General features: G+C 31.6%; 1 protein-coding gene across 2 annotated transcripts; it reads right to left on the bottom strand.

Moving 5' to 3' along the window:
- Window positions 1-231: 231 nt before the first annotated feature.
- On the bottom strand, window positions 232-13,787 carry LOC131954852 (myotubularin-related protein 10-B). Of its 2 annotated transcripts, XM_059318666.1 has the most exons (15): window positions 13,663-13,780; window positions 9,889-9,942; window positions 6,948-7,011; window positions 6,644-6,789; window positions 6,467-6,545; window positions 6,278-6,360; window positions 6,082-6,138; window positions 5,783-5,870; window positions 5,552-5,669; window positions 5,336-5,423; window positions 5,046-5,134; window positions 4,758-4,888; window positions 4,390-4,539; window positions 3,731-3,915; window positions 232-3,285 (listed from the first exon to the last, which is right to left on the bottom strand). In XM_059318666.1, the coding sequence occupies exons 1-15, from the start codon at window positions 13,720-13,722 to the stop codon at window positions 2,410-2,412; spliced, it is 2,268 nt and encodes a 755-aa protein (XP_059174649.1). In that variant the 5' UTR covers window positions 13,723-13,780; the 3' UTR covers window positions 232-2,409. The 2 variants fall into 2 exon arrangements, with proteins under 2 accessions (XP_059174649.1, XP_059174650.1); XM_059318667.1 differs by lacking the exon at window positions 9,889-9,942 and having other exon boundaries at window positions 13,663-13,787.
- Between the last annotated feature and the right edge of the window lie 334 nt (window positions 13,788-14,121).

Genomic DNA, 14,121 nt, shown 5'->3' with positions numbered 1-14,121 from the left:
AGGTACAGACAGCTGGCCTAATAAACACAAGGACTATTTTTGCACCGCACAGACGACACAGGGACTATGAAGTAACTTCCTTAAATGGGTATATAGGGTAAATGTGTAGAGGGAATGGAAGCAGGCTCATTACTAAAATGGCAATATAAACAGAAAATGATATTTCAACGCCAAGACTGACTTGCCAATTTTAAATCTAAATTTTTATATATTCAGATTCAACACAAAACATTGAGGGAAGTTGTTTATTCAATTCAATGGGATAATAAATAATGTAACAAAGAATAACTTGGGTTGTATTGATGTGCAATATAGTATTCCATATTCAACAAAAATTTAATTTTAAAACGATTATAAAATAAAATCAACAATAAAATACCGATTGTACCTTATAATGGTACTATTAAGTAGAATATAAATACTGCCATTTTCAGACAGGGGTTCGAAGATAATATATTCTGTAAAGATTAGAAAACTTCACAAATAAACAATAAAAAAAAATGTTCTACAATACAAGTTGAACTAGTTATAAATGTTTACTAAACAAAATAATGTGCTAACCACTATATTTTGTGTATACAGGGGTTTATAGGCATAAGAAAAATGGGAGTAAGGTAATCTGATGTTGAGGCATAGTTACATAAAAATCTAGAGAAAGAAGGTTATTAATATTACAAATAATATTGGAAGGGAAAGAGTGCAACACTGGTGAACGTGGAAAATAAACACAGGTGGTTGTTCATTAAGAATTCAAAATCAGCCATTCCAAAACGTAAAAATATACTTGGTCAGCACATATTGCAGCTACAATAAAGCTGCAATCAACATATGCACTATGAAAATAAGACAAACATTTGGTTTTAAAAACCTGTCTATGGACAGCTTGTGAAGTTACTAGGTAAAAATAAGGCACACCATCATCACTAACTGAACTTTTAAAATAACAGGTGCTGTGAATGGTTTAATTTTTAAAACTTTTTTTCTAGAAACGTGAAAATGTCTAGCATGGGTGATGATCACTTGTGGTTAACACTCAATGGGAGGCATAAGGAAACTAACTAATTTTTATGTAAAATGCATTATAAAAGATATACAATTAGAATCAATTTGTTCTATTTAAGATATTTAATTTCTGTAAAAATTCTTTAGAAAGAAATTGAATATAATTTAATGTTTCTGTTTTGCTTCATTCTTACTAAATAATAGAGCCAATTCAATGGGTATAAAAAATAGTCACATTTGTTATTTTACATCTCACATTTTAACTGGAAATTTTCTAGAAAATCATACTTTGTACAGAAGAAAAACAACAACTGTACAATTATAAATACTCGTAAGATAACATACACGCAGACATTATTATGAAATAAATAGAAATTATTTTATTGCATTAAATGTAATATGAGCACTAGAAAGGCTCTTACATAGGAGGGAAGGGGAAAAGAAAAAAAAAAACCAGCAGTTGTACAGTAACACCCATCCTAAGCACCAGAACTCTTCAATGCAGGAGATGTGGCTTTGTAGAGGCAGTTATCACCAGGGATAAGAACCAACGTTTACATATCACAACAGTCTAACAATCTGTACACATATGAAGAATAGAATCATGTCTAACAAAACATTAAATAACATTGGAACATTCTGTAATATCACAAAAGACCATTTTAACACAATCATTGTTAGATATGCTGAAGATATAATCGCCAGCAATAAAACAATCTTTTTCAATTGCTCTTTGCGCATTGAGCAATTAGGCCATGTATGATCAACAGGTGATTATGTCAGTTTGAATTATGTAAAACAACTCAGGTAAAACAATACAAAAACAAAAGTATCCAGTTTTAACTGCAATTACCTTGTGAGGGGGAATTATTGGGTTAATATTTGACATCAATGATATTGAGGCTAGTAGCCAACAAATAACATTGAAAAATAAGCAGAATAGACTGGAAAAATTGGGTATTTCTAAACAAATACTGTTTATAACTGAATACACAAAAGTTGTGATGACAGCTAAGGTACAAATGCAGGTATTGTACCAAGTATAGCCATCTAAAACTAAAGCAGTATGGTTAAACTGTTCAAAATAAGCTTCAGCTGTGTTTGAACTAAAACAGGAAACAATATGAACACATGATCAGCATTTCATTATAACCTGTATCTACTGTACAGTTTGTTCATAAAAAAAACAACAACATCAAACTATCCACTGTGACTTTACTAAAAAGGTCCAAGCAAAGATCAAGAAACATTTGTATCTTAATGGGTCGAATTTCTAGCTCTCGCTCAAAAACTTTGATCTTCATCATCCTGTCTGATTTGCCAGTTTTGGTGATTACTAAAAAAAAAATTCAGTCTTCTTTATTCTTGTCTTTCTGATTGCCAGTCTCTTGTGATTTCTAAAAAACTTCAATCTTCATCATCCTTGGCATAGTCATGATCAATCTCAGTGTCCTTCAGGTACCTTGAGAGCGGCCCACAGATAAGTGAATGCTGGGTGTGCTGGGAGACACCAGAGCTGAAGGGGAACGAGGAGGTGATGTACACACTGGACAACTGTTTCTGGTTGCTTTGGTAACCAGAAGACCCAAACAAAAGCCCGCTGTGTGGCCGGGGGTTTTTAAGGCGTGACTGTGGCTGCATCAGGTTTCCATTTTGTGACTGCTGGTGCGGTGACAGCTCATGCAACTGTTGGGTGAGTGACTGGAGCTTGTGCTTCAGGCAGACCACCTCTTCAGCAAGAATACACTGCTGCATGTACTGTGAGGGGTTGCCTCCCCCGACAATCTGTGCTGGTACTATCCATCGCAGAAAACACTGTGACCAGAGTTTGATCAGGCTCGGAGTCACCTCAGGCTTGAGGATGGTCTCCTGTAGGGCAAACACATCGGCTGTGGGCGGCGGATTACCCAACAGTAGGGCGTAGCAGTTCTCACGCAGCTTTTCACCTGACAATCGTAAGGCTGTCTTTGCGCTATCAACAACGTGGTCAAGGTTATACGATGTCCGTAACAGGTAAAGAGGGTTGTTGAAGAGAAGCAGCTGTTCATCTCCAAGTTGAAACTTCCAGTCCCAAGCACTGGGTAAAGAGATGATTGTCATTTTTCTGCCCTCTTTTAAGAATTTTTTTCGATGCCAACAGCTGTTGAAAAGAAATGTCTCAAACAAGCCAATGTTTACAGTATCCCATAAGGTGGTCAGGTAGGTCTCAGTGAAGGCAAATGATGAAGGGAATTGTTGCAGGAGCTGCCACACACAATCCAGAAAAAGTAAAAACAAAGGAGACTGAAACAAATGAGAAAATGATATTTTTAGATTTTTTCCAATCAGTAAATCATAGAGCTATCTTAGCTATATGGAAATCAAGGCTTATTTAATTAAATCACACAGTAAGCTATTATGAACTTTAGTTCTCATTTCAGAAAACTTTTACAAATGTATAAACCAGAAAACAGTAGGAATAGCCTAATTTAGTAGCTAATGTAAGAAGTTATTAATAGCTCTTATCTAGAATAATAGCTTCAACCTTTAATTGAAAATAACAGAAGACAGTTATTTTTAGCTCATATCTAGGATTAGATTATCACATGACATTGTTCATGTACATGTTAGTCTGTCAACCAAACTAAGCAGGACAAGGCACTTGCTATGACATCACATATTATTTTAGGTCATTAATTATGTCAGGGTACTAATTGTGTTAAGACTGTATCTAAAAAACAACACACACCTGCTCCAGTTCTGCTGCTGGTTCAGGACTCCAGACTAAATGAAGCCTCTTCTGAAAAGGGTGTCCCATGACCACCCACTCCTTCTGCACCAGAGACTGGAAGCCATTGATTGTTCTGTACTCAGGGTCAAGCTGGAGCTGCACCAGACAGGACACCACACACGTCAGGTCACTGCCTGTCTCTTCTGCAAAGTCCATGTTACAATCATGTTTGTGTCAATTTAAAAAAAAAATTATCATTACACTGACAATGCTACAATCATGTTTGTGTCAATTTAAAAAAAATTATCATTACACTGACATTGAAAAATATATTAAAATTGTATTGTTTTAACCTGAACTTGAAGTTATTGGCACAAGAGTGTGGACTACTGGTGGTACATTTAAAGTTTAAAAAGCTAATAGTAAGAATTGGCTGAATTGATTCCTTAAATTCTTGAAATTTTTGACAGCTAGCTGGGTGAAATCAACTTGTCATTAAAATGTCATTAATATGTTGCATTTATTAAATCTAGAAAAATGTGCTGATCCATGCTTTCACCTGAATTTTGTACTGATATATCAACTAAACACTTGAAGTTTGTACTGATATATCAACTAAACACCCGATAAAATATATTAATGTTATATGAAAAACCTAAACAATTGTGTGTTGTTACCTTTGAGCACAACAGTCTCAGAGTCTCTTATGATCTGATTGACCACATGGTTGGAAACATTGAGACAGGCTGACACATGCTGCAGCCACTGGCTACTTTCTAGGTTAGTCAGCCAGCGCGAGTCTGTACTGTAGAAGTCTTTTGCGGAATCTGTAAGCCAAAGCATTGGAAGAATTATTACAAGTTACAATTTTTCTCAATATTAAACTAAAAAAATACAACGATTTCTCAAGTAAATTTAAAATAATATTTTTTTTACAATGAATCAAACATATTATCAGTTTATTCTTAAGATTAAATTAAAAAATTTTGTTTGTTTGTTGGATGTATGAAGTATGTAACTGTTTAAGATTCTTCAAGATCATGACCTGTCATTATAATAGATTTTAATTTCTCAAGACTTGCTCGGATATCAGGTAAAGATGGACACATTCGACCCAGGTCCACAATTGTAAGATCCTTCTCATTACCACTGGACTCCTTGATTGCACAGAGGATTCTAATTAACAAAAAACGTTTACATTGAAACTAAATTGATCACACATACATAACTAAGTTACTATGTTGTAGCTGCAAAGAAAACCAGTTTTAAAAAGGAAACTTAAGATCCATTAAATATCTAACTGATATAAAATTAAACTAAGTGGTATATTTACTTTTCTTCAAGAATTTTGAAATCAGATTCAGGAAGTATGTGAGCCATTCGTATGAGACTTGCACCATTTACATATGTGTATGACCATGTCTGTAATAAGATAAAGAGTTTTGTTAGCTTAAGGCACATATTCACAAATACGAGGAATGCAAAACATATAAATTGTTAAATTTTAGCTAACTTAACTTCATTTAAAATATCAACTGATTGAATAAAGAAAACTGAAACATTTGATAACTTTCAAGTAATCTTTAACATAGTAATGTTGAACAAAAATTGAATTGTACTCACAGGAACCCGTTTTTCAACAAACTGAGCAGAAGCTTTTATTATGTCAGCATTCAGTAAATTTATTGGAGTGACAAAATACTCTGGGAGACTGTGGAAAGAATAAACATTCGGTGAATATTAAATGTATGCTACAAAGTACATTGGAGGGAAAATGTGAGATAACAGTGATTCATGTTTAATTAGGTATGGTAACACACTGAGTGAGATAGCACTTACACATTACTGATCTGGTATCCATAGTTAGCATCACAGACTCTCCACATTGTCTGACATTGCAATCTTTCAATCTCTCTGTCCCAATCTTCCTTATCCATAAACTGAGGTGACTGGTGCTCTGGAATTATTTCAGATTTTAGCACAACTTTAAGACAACCAAAAAAAAACTATTATTCTTATGAAGTGAGTAGTATTTAAATTTTGTGATCATTACAATGTAAAATTTTGCACCTTCAAAACGACTACTGTGTCCAAATTCAAAAGCAAAGAGCAAATCATCTTTACATGGATGTGAAAAATGGACTACTGCATCGGTCACCTAAAGAATAAGTAAGCAGAGCTAAATAATAAATGTATACATATATTTGGTATTTATAAAGAAACTGAGACAGCGGTATGGTAAGAATATGTATACATAAAAGGATAAATTAAAAAAAAAAGAAGTTAATTAAAGGACACAATTCTGATACATATCATAGGCTCTATCTTTATAAAATATTCTAAGATCTGCTGTACAATGGAAGCCTAACCTGTTTATTTTGGTCCTTAGGAGTAAATTTGAATCCAAATACATGAATTTGAAAATCCTACGGAAAAAAGTTCACATTTGATGAATCATTTAATAAATATGTTAAAATTTTTTTTAAAAGCATTTCAAAAGAACTTAATTTTTTTAATTATGAAAATGTCTAGAAGATTCAAATTAAATCTGGAAAGAAAATTCACCTTGCAATGTATTTCCAGGTATTTTGTGGGGGTGGTCACACTTGTTCCAGGTATCAGCTTTTTACGCCGAGCTCCAGAACTTACTACAATTGGAGATTATAAAATCAGGCAAATTAAAAAAAAATAAAATTGAAACAGTGAAATATTAAAATGATTTTCAATAAACAATTGACATTGAATGGTACAAACCTTGATATATGTTGTCTACACATGTCAGGGGAATGTCTGTATTTTCAAGAAGTTTATTTCTCTGAGGGGTGCGGTTATTCTAAAAAAAAATTGTAAAGAAAACATTTTTAGAGCTATCATGTAGTTATGTAACTGTTTTTTTGGCTAATTTAGCGGAAGAGATAAATAAATGCCTACATCTCCATCTGGATAAGAAGATTTATCTGCTGTTACAAAAGAAATTTTGAAGTTTGTAACAAACAAGTGCCCTGAGATGCCTTGCTTTCTGTTGGAGAACGGAGCAAACATGAGCACACTGTCTGCCCCAGCAATGACACGCTCACCTGAAGTAAAAAATAAAAAATGATAACCAGAAGAATTGAAATAATAGAAAAACAAAGCTAAAGTAAATGTTTTAAATTATATTATAAAAAAAAAAATAAAAACAACAAAGAATTACAAGCATGGACATTATCAATATAAAGAATGAGAAAACTCATACCCTGTAACTTTTTGGGCTCATGTAAGTTGTCAAAAAAGGCAGATGCAACTTTTTCAACTTCTTCCTATAATTTAAAGGTAAAAAACAAATGATTGATGATACATGTATGCTAGCTGTTTGCACTTACAAAACAATTACCCATGGCTAAAATTTATTTTAAAAGCAGCTTATTTAATGCTATAATAATCTTTTGTTGACACTTAAGTTCAAGCTAAAATTAAACTATGGGTTAGTTTAGAACATTAGGTTATAAAAGGATTAGACTAAAACAAATAGAAACAAAACATTTAATACCCAACCGGTTGCATAAAAAGGAAACTTGTATTTAAACGGTAAAGTTGATACCCAATCTACTTAAATTTACGTTACATTCCTAATAATATAATTATACTGAAAGAACATTGTAAAAGCCATTGGCACTGCCATATGACAAGGTTGAAGTGAGCTCCTGTTATTAACTAACACTAATGCTTGTCTGATGAAAAAAAAAAGGTTAATAACTATATACGTTCCACCAATAACATAAAACCTCTAGGCAAATAAAGCAACACATATTTGTCTACCTAAAATTGTAGTTGTAAAAAATATTAGTAGTTGCTTGAAAGAGATACGCCTGAAAATTAAATCATGCCTAGAGCCGCAGGTAATGGCATGCAGTGCTGACTTATCAGAGTTAGAAAGCAATGACACAAATCCAATGTTAAAACTGTAGTTTTTTAATTAAATAATATATTAATCATTTCTTCAGATCATATGAGTTTCAAAAGATATGAACATAAGTGAAAATTCTTGTTTTGTTAAGAAGCTACTGGGTGGTTTTTAAATTATTTCATGATTACAATCTGAATGTAAATAAACCCATTCTAGGTAGTGTGTCCTTTGTTGTCATTAAAATATATATTTATACATTTGAAGATTTGAGTAAAATATTGTTCAAAATGTACTGCTCCATGTGATTAGTTTCAAAGCAAATAGTTTCTCTACATAAACTCAGAACCAAAAATAACAACCCATTTCATTCTAAATTTATCAGCTTTACTTCAGGACAATATAAACAAACACGCCATTTCTTTAGACACACTTGAACATTCAAACAAAAGAATAAACTAACCATTTAATATAGATCTAGGAAGTTTAAAGTAGAGAGTTTAGGTTTCCCCTGTAGCCTCATATAACAAGAAGCTGTTACTCTCTTCCATACTATCTTTTTCACTAAAAAACAAAATCCCACCCAAACTTGTAGTTAATTTCCACTTGAGATAAGTTAGGGCAGAAACAGCTGCTTATATATTTTCAAATCCTGGTTAAGATTTAAAGACAAACAGAGAGCTAGTCCACATGAGTGAGAGGGGTGTGATTCATTCACTCTTCACTGACACAAACAGGACAGAAATAGAATTATAACACACAATAATTATCAGTTAACTGAAGACACAGCATTTAATGAATGTTTTTTTAAACAATACATATTCAGCTAAGTCTCATTTAGTAACCATTTAAAATAAAACCTACACTCACTATTATGTTTGGCATAGAAAATATGTAAACAGCTGAAATACACATTACCTTCATAAACTTAGAATTTAACTTTTTTCAAGTTGTATTTGCCTTGAAACAAATTGTAAAGGGGCATGCTGATGGTTTGTTATTTAGCATAGCATGTTAACAAAGAGAGGCAGCAAGTTCCCTTAGCCATACATAGGAGCTTATACAGAAGTCTCTTCCTTCATAAACTTAGAATTTAACTTTACAAATTGTAAATGAGCATGCTGATGGTTTGTACACAAGCAGTAAATGTTATTTAGCAAAGCATGTTAACAGAGAGAGGCAGCAAGTTCCCTTAACCATACATAGAAGCGTATACAGAACAGTCTCTTCCGGACTTTTTTTCTTCACCCCCACCCGAAGAGATACCTGGAAGAAACTGATACAGAATCATAACTCATTTGACTTTAATCAATGTGATCACTAAGCATCTTAGTTACTGTGCTTTAGAACATTTTAATGAAAAACAAAACAAGATTTACAAATTTGACATTAATTTGCCTAATTATTTTTACATTAAAAATTATATAACTTGCTTTGAGTGATGAAATAAACAAAGTACTAATGTTTATACAAATTTACAGTAAAAATAAAACTAATAGGAGATAATCTATTACAGTTATGTACAATTATTAGTCCTGAGCCAGAATACAACCTTTGATTCCAAACAAATAACCATGCATAAAAATATGATAATAGATGAGAAATGACTTTTTGTACTCAGGTTAAATGTTTTGAAAAAAAAAAGAAATAAAAGAGAATGTTAAAATTAAGATGAAATTTTTTAAAGTAAATAGATGCCAGATATATTGTGGCAGAAACATTTTTAGAAAATAATAAAAACATATTGAGGGAATTTAAATTCAGCTAATGATATGTTAATTATATTCTATGATTGTTATATTAAAGAAGTATTTTGTAATTTAAATATGCTGTTATAACCTTACATTTATATAGTTAGTATTGCATATAGTGATACTTCAATTTTAGAATTAAGATTACATTTGAAGTATCCTAATTAGTTATACTAGATCAACAAATATGCTGGTATTGCTGATGCAGATATATGAATTTTAAAACAACTTTACATGCAAAACTATAAAAAAAGCAATATAAGCTGTATACATTTTTTTTAACCATAAGAAGTTGAATGGAACTGAAACCGATGTCTAATGAATAAAAAAAATATCTATTTCCAACTGAATACTAACAAAGAATGTAAACAAACGAAAGATTAAATTTGAACACAGAAAAGAAAAAAGTAAAGCTCAAGTTGTCAATTTGCAGTAAAAGTGAAGATTGTAGTCATGTGATCAAGTTGTAGTTGAATTAACAAAGCAGACGAAAGCTATGAAATTATAACAACAGCTCCCGGATAGGTCAATACAGTACTCACGTCTTCCTCTTCATCATTTTCATCATCACTGAGGTCTATATAAGATTGAAATGTCTGCAAGTTCAAGGATTAGATGGTATCAACTAAGCTTTGATGGTAGGTAAAATTTAAGCATATCAAGATGCAAATAATTAAAGCATAACTGCAAATAATTGGAAGCAAAAATAAAACATACAGTAGAACTCTTATTGTCCAATAACTTGGGTAATCACTGATAATGACTTTAATATAGAACCATAATTTTATGCCAATATATTAATTATAAAAAAGAAATTCCATTAGCAAGATTTTATAACTGGTAGTGTTAATACAAAATTGAATAAAATTAATGTACTTGTTCAATAATTTTTTTCAACAAAATAGCCACTTTTATATAATCACTAATTTATGCCAGCTTGCTATTTCTTTATATACTTTATTGAAATGATCCAAAGACCAACACATCATGTCAACCTAATTCTATAATGTTGTGAATATTATATATTTAAGGCTTCTAAACAGCCACTGGGCTGTGATCAGCTAGACTATTGAACTAGCTACATTTTTAATGTTAATACAGACACTAGCATAACTGGAGTTCTACTGTAATAGTGTTTTTAATTGGTGGTTAGGTATGAATTAATTGGTTTAAAATCAATAACTCTATTCAAGCATACTCTGAAACACTCTATAAAAAAGAAATTAAAATTTAAGTTCAAGAGTTAAGTAATTTTAAACAGCTAATTTTAATTCTGCAATCATGTTAATGACAATTTTTGTTTTGAGCAACAGCTTGAAAAAATAAACATGTCAAATACTATTTATTCTTTTAAATATTGAAATGAAATTAAATAGCTAATGTTACATAATTTTTTAACAATCTTTAAAAACTCAACAAGAATGTCATCAATTTAGTCAAAGGATAAAATTAAATTGTTTTTTCTTTCTGTCAACTGTAGTTCACTAATTAATTTCTACTGCAAACTGTACTAAGACAAATATGAAAAGTGTACATGGGTTACTACCTGTACAAGGTGGGAAGTTGATTCTAGTTTTATGACATAAAATGCAGTGCGAATGTTTTAAAGTATTTCTTAAACACTATATTAATGAGGATAAGATTTTAGAAGATCCAAAATATTTTAAATACATAACGCTGAGAAGCAATATTTAAGCTACATGGAGACTGTTACATTTTAAATTAAGAAAACAAAAACAATTACTGAATACAATTTCTGGCAAACCATAACAAATGGGTAGGAGGAGGCAGGGTGATACTTGCAAACAATGATTTAAAAAAGAAATGTTTTCCTTTTAGTGAATTAAACATGACTGAGGATCCAACTTCAATGTTTACCATCAGAAAATTCTAATACCATTGAAATTTGTTTTGAAATCATCATTGTAATATTAAGACAAGATACAAATATGTAGACGTTGAAAAATAACTACAGACATTAAGACCTTCTTGGCTGTATTATACTTTTAACAATCCAGCAATAAACAAATTGATGGTTCTTCTAGAAAATATCTGCATGCAGTTTATGCATGCTATTAGTAATAACTTTTCTAAAACAAATAAATTAAATGTGGAATCTATGAAAACTGATATTTTTAAAAGTTTGATCTCAGCATTAATTACAACACATATAATAATGAATAAATATAAATATCATTACTCTGAAGATGAAGCATATATCTTGTACAGATGAAAAACAATATATTCCATAATTACAATTATAACACCATTTCAAAACATCATTTAAAACTATGAATTTCTAGGTAGTAGTTATGTTAAGGTGATAAAATGCTATTTTTAAGTCAAAACTTAATTATTAAGGGCTTCACAAAGTACTTGTGTAAGCATTGATGAAAAGCTGTATTCAATTCAGATTTGTAAATAACATGTTGGTACTATTGTCTTTTTTCAGTGTTAAATATGGCGTCCCTTTTGAAACCTACTTTAACTATATCCATCCAAATGTAAAATATTGAAATGCTGTTAGCTTTATGTTGTTTTATGCCACAGTAAAGTCAAGTTAAAATAAAATATCCAAAGAGCAAATCAAGCATTACAGAAACTGTCACATGACATCCCATCTACATGGTATACATTATACAGGGATTCTTTAAATTATACAGCTTGATAACCTAATGAGTAAATACCAAGGAATGGTATATAAAAAAAAGTGCTTTGTCCGATGACGGGTAAAGGCTAAAGGTGTCCGAACACATGTAAAATTGTATTACATGTGTAATGACGGGTAAAGGTGTTCGAACACATGTAAAATTGTATTACATGTGTAATGATGGGTAAAGGTGTTCGAACACATGTAAAATTGTATTACATGTGTTCAGACACATGTTAAGACCCCCCAGTCACTATAACAAGAATAGCTAAATAAAGTTCTATGCGTATGAATACAAAATACACATTATTAAAGTAGAATGGTTGCGGATAGATATACTTTTTTTTGTTTTCTAAGTTAAGCGGTTACTGAATGAGACCGCATGGAAGTTTTAAGTTGCGTTTTTTCGCGATGTGTGTCCGCAAAGTGTAAGCTCCTCTAGACCTAGATTTCTAGTAAAATTACTATTAGTAGAGTAAAGTTCCACGCGCGGATAAAACCCGAGTGCGGCCATCGCCTGTTTATCGCTTCGTACAATATTTGTTTTGATGTTTTATATGAAACTACCGATATCTGCTGTAAACCTGTCCATTTCTAAATATATCCAGGTCAAATTCTTTTGTTTTTCTCCTTCTGAAAGTCGAGTTTTTAAATTTTAAAGTTTCGAGGTATGACGTCGTAGGCGATTCTAGTTCCCCGTACGAAAAACACTAGGTCCCGGATGAGATGAATAAACCAACCAATCAAAGCTTTTTATAACTAGGTTAACTATAAATAGCTTCTACAATATGTGCGGGACACTGTACATACGATAGATAAGGCTAATAAAGCAACCTGATAGGTGAATAGGGGTGGCCGCAGCTTGGGTGTCGATTTGGGTGGTTTCACCTCGCTGCGTAACCAACGACTTGAGCTAGACTAGCCTAGTTCTAGATGCTCTACATTTCAAGCTAAGCCTAGAATCTGTATAATTTCTATTTTTTTCTGCTGTTTTAAATTATTTCGATCATCTACTTCTTCTAAATCTAGTTTGTGTCTCTACATACAAGCATATCTAAGCAAATGTTACGTTATGTCTTGTCAGTGGTTGTTACGCCCCTTTGTTATGATTATTATAGTTGCGTCCCTTGAGTCATCACTGGGTCAACTTTTAATGTCGTTAATTAATTTAATTAACATGTTTTTAATTTGGTTTTGAAATCTATTAATTAATAATACAATCAACAACACGTTTAAAAGTGTAAAATATTTATTTTACTTATTAAACTAGGATTAAAATGTATAAAACACGATCGTTACGCAAGCCGGTTCAGATGGCCGCAGGGAAAAAAAAGAGGGGAAAAAAATATCGCAAGTAGCACGTCACTAAAACATATCTCAAATTCAATGCGTAGGAATATAAAATGATTGATACATATTTAGAGTAGAAAGGCAGAGGAATAATATAGTACTTTGGGTTTGTTTCTGTGTTAAACGGTTACAAAATAGCGCCCGATGAAAGTCGGGAGTTCGCTATGTGTGACCGGTTGTGGAACTTCACTCTAGTCTAGCCTCTAGTCTAGAGTCTAGGCGTAAAATAAAAAAAAAATTAGGCCCTAAATCTTAAATATTTTATAAAATGTAATATTGTAGTTGTAGTAAGCTTTAACAAAAAGTGGAGCATTACCGCTTTCCCTTTTTCTTTCATTTCAAAATTATTCAGGTATGATTTAAATCTTCGAGACATTATTCATAATCAATCTTCCGCTTTCCAAAACAAACAAGTTGACATTTTGGTAAGGGGAGGTTAGTCTTTAGCGAGCGAATGCCAGGAACTTTGACCAAACAGAAAAGACTGCCAAATTAGCATTTAGAATTATTAGTCTGACACAATATTTTCGCCTTGATTTTTTTTAAAAACAAAAACACATGATTAATATTAAAAAACCTAGTCAGATTAAATTTTAAAAAATCTTTTCACTAATTCTTTACCATTAAAAATTTTAAAATATTTTAAAGATAGAATTTTTTATCTTTTACTCAGATCTCTATCCATGCCCAATTGAAAAATGTAACCGACACTTGGAATATTGGCCTGAATATTTTTACTATTTGAAAAAATCAAATCCAATTAATTAACATAACT

Source organism: Physella acuta, unplaced genomic scaffold (genome assembly GCF_028476545.2).
Source record: "Physella acuta isolate Inbredline_101_S28 unplaced genomic scaffold, ASM2847654v3 ptg001034l, whole genome shotgun sequence".
In the NCBI taxonomy this organism is placed as follows: domain Eukaryota; kingdom Metazoa; phylum Mollusca; class Gastropoda; family Physidae; genus Physella; species Physella acuta.
This window is presented reverse-complemented; position numbering and strand designations above follow the sequence as displayed.

Excerpts from the sequence above, each read along its gene's own strand:
- LOC131954852 (XM_059318666.1), bottom strand. The coding sequence starts at position 13,722 with ATGTCTCGAAGATTTAAATCATACCTGAATAATTTTGAAATGAAAGAA. Across the intron at positions 6,361-6,466 it reads TGTAGACAACATATATCAAG|TAAGTTCTGGAGCTCGGCGT; the intron begins GTTTGTACCATT and ends CTCCAATTGTAG. Across the intron at positions 3,286-3,730 it reads CAGCAGCAGAACTGGAGCAG|TCTCCTTTGTTTTTACTTTT; the intron begins GTGTGTGTTGTT and ends CATTTGTTTCAG.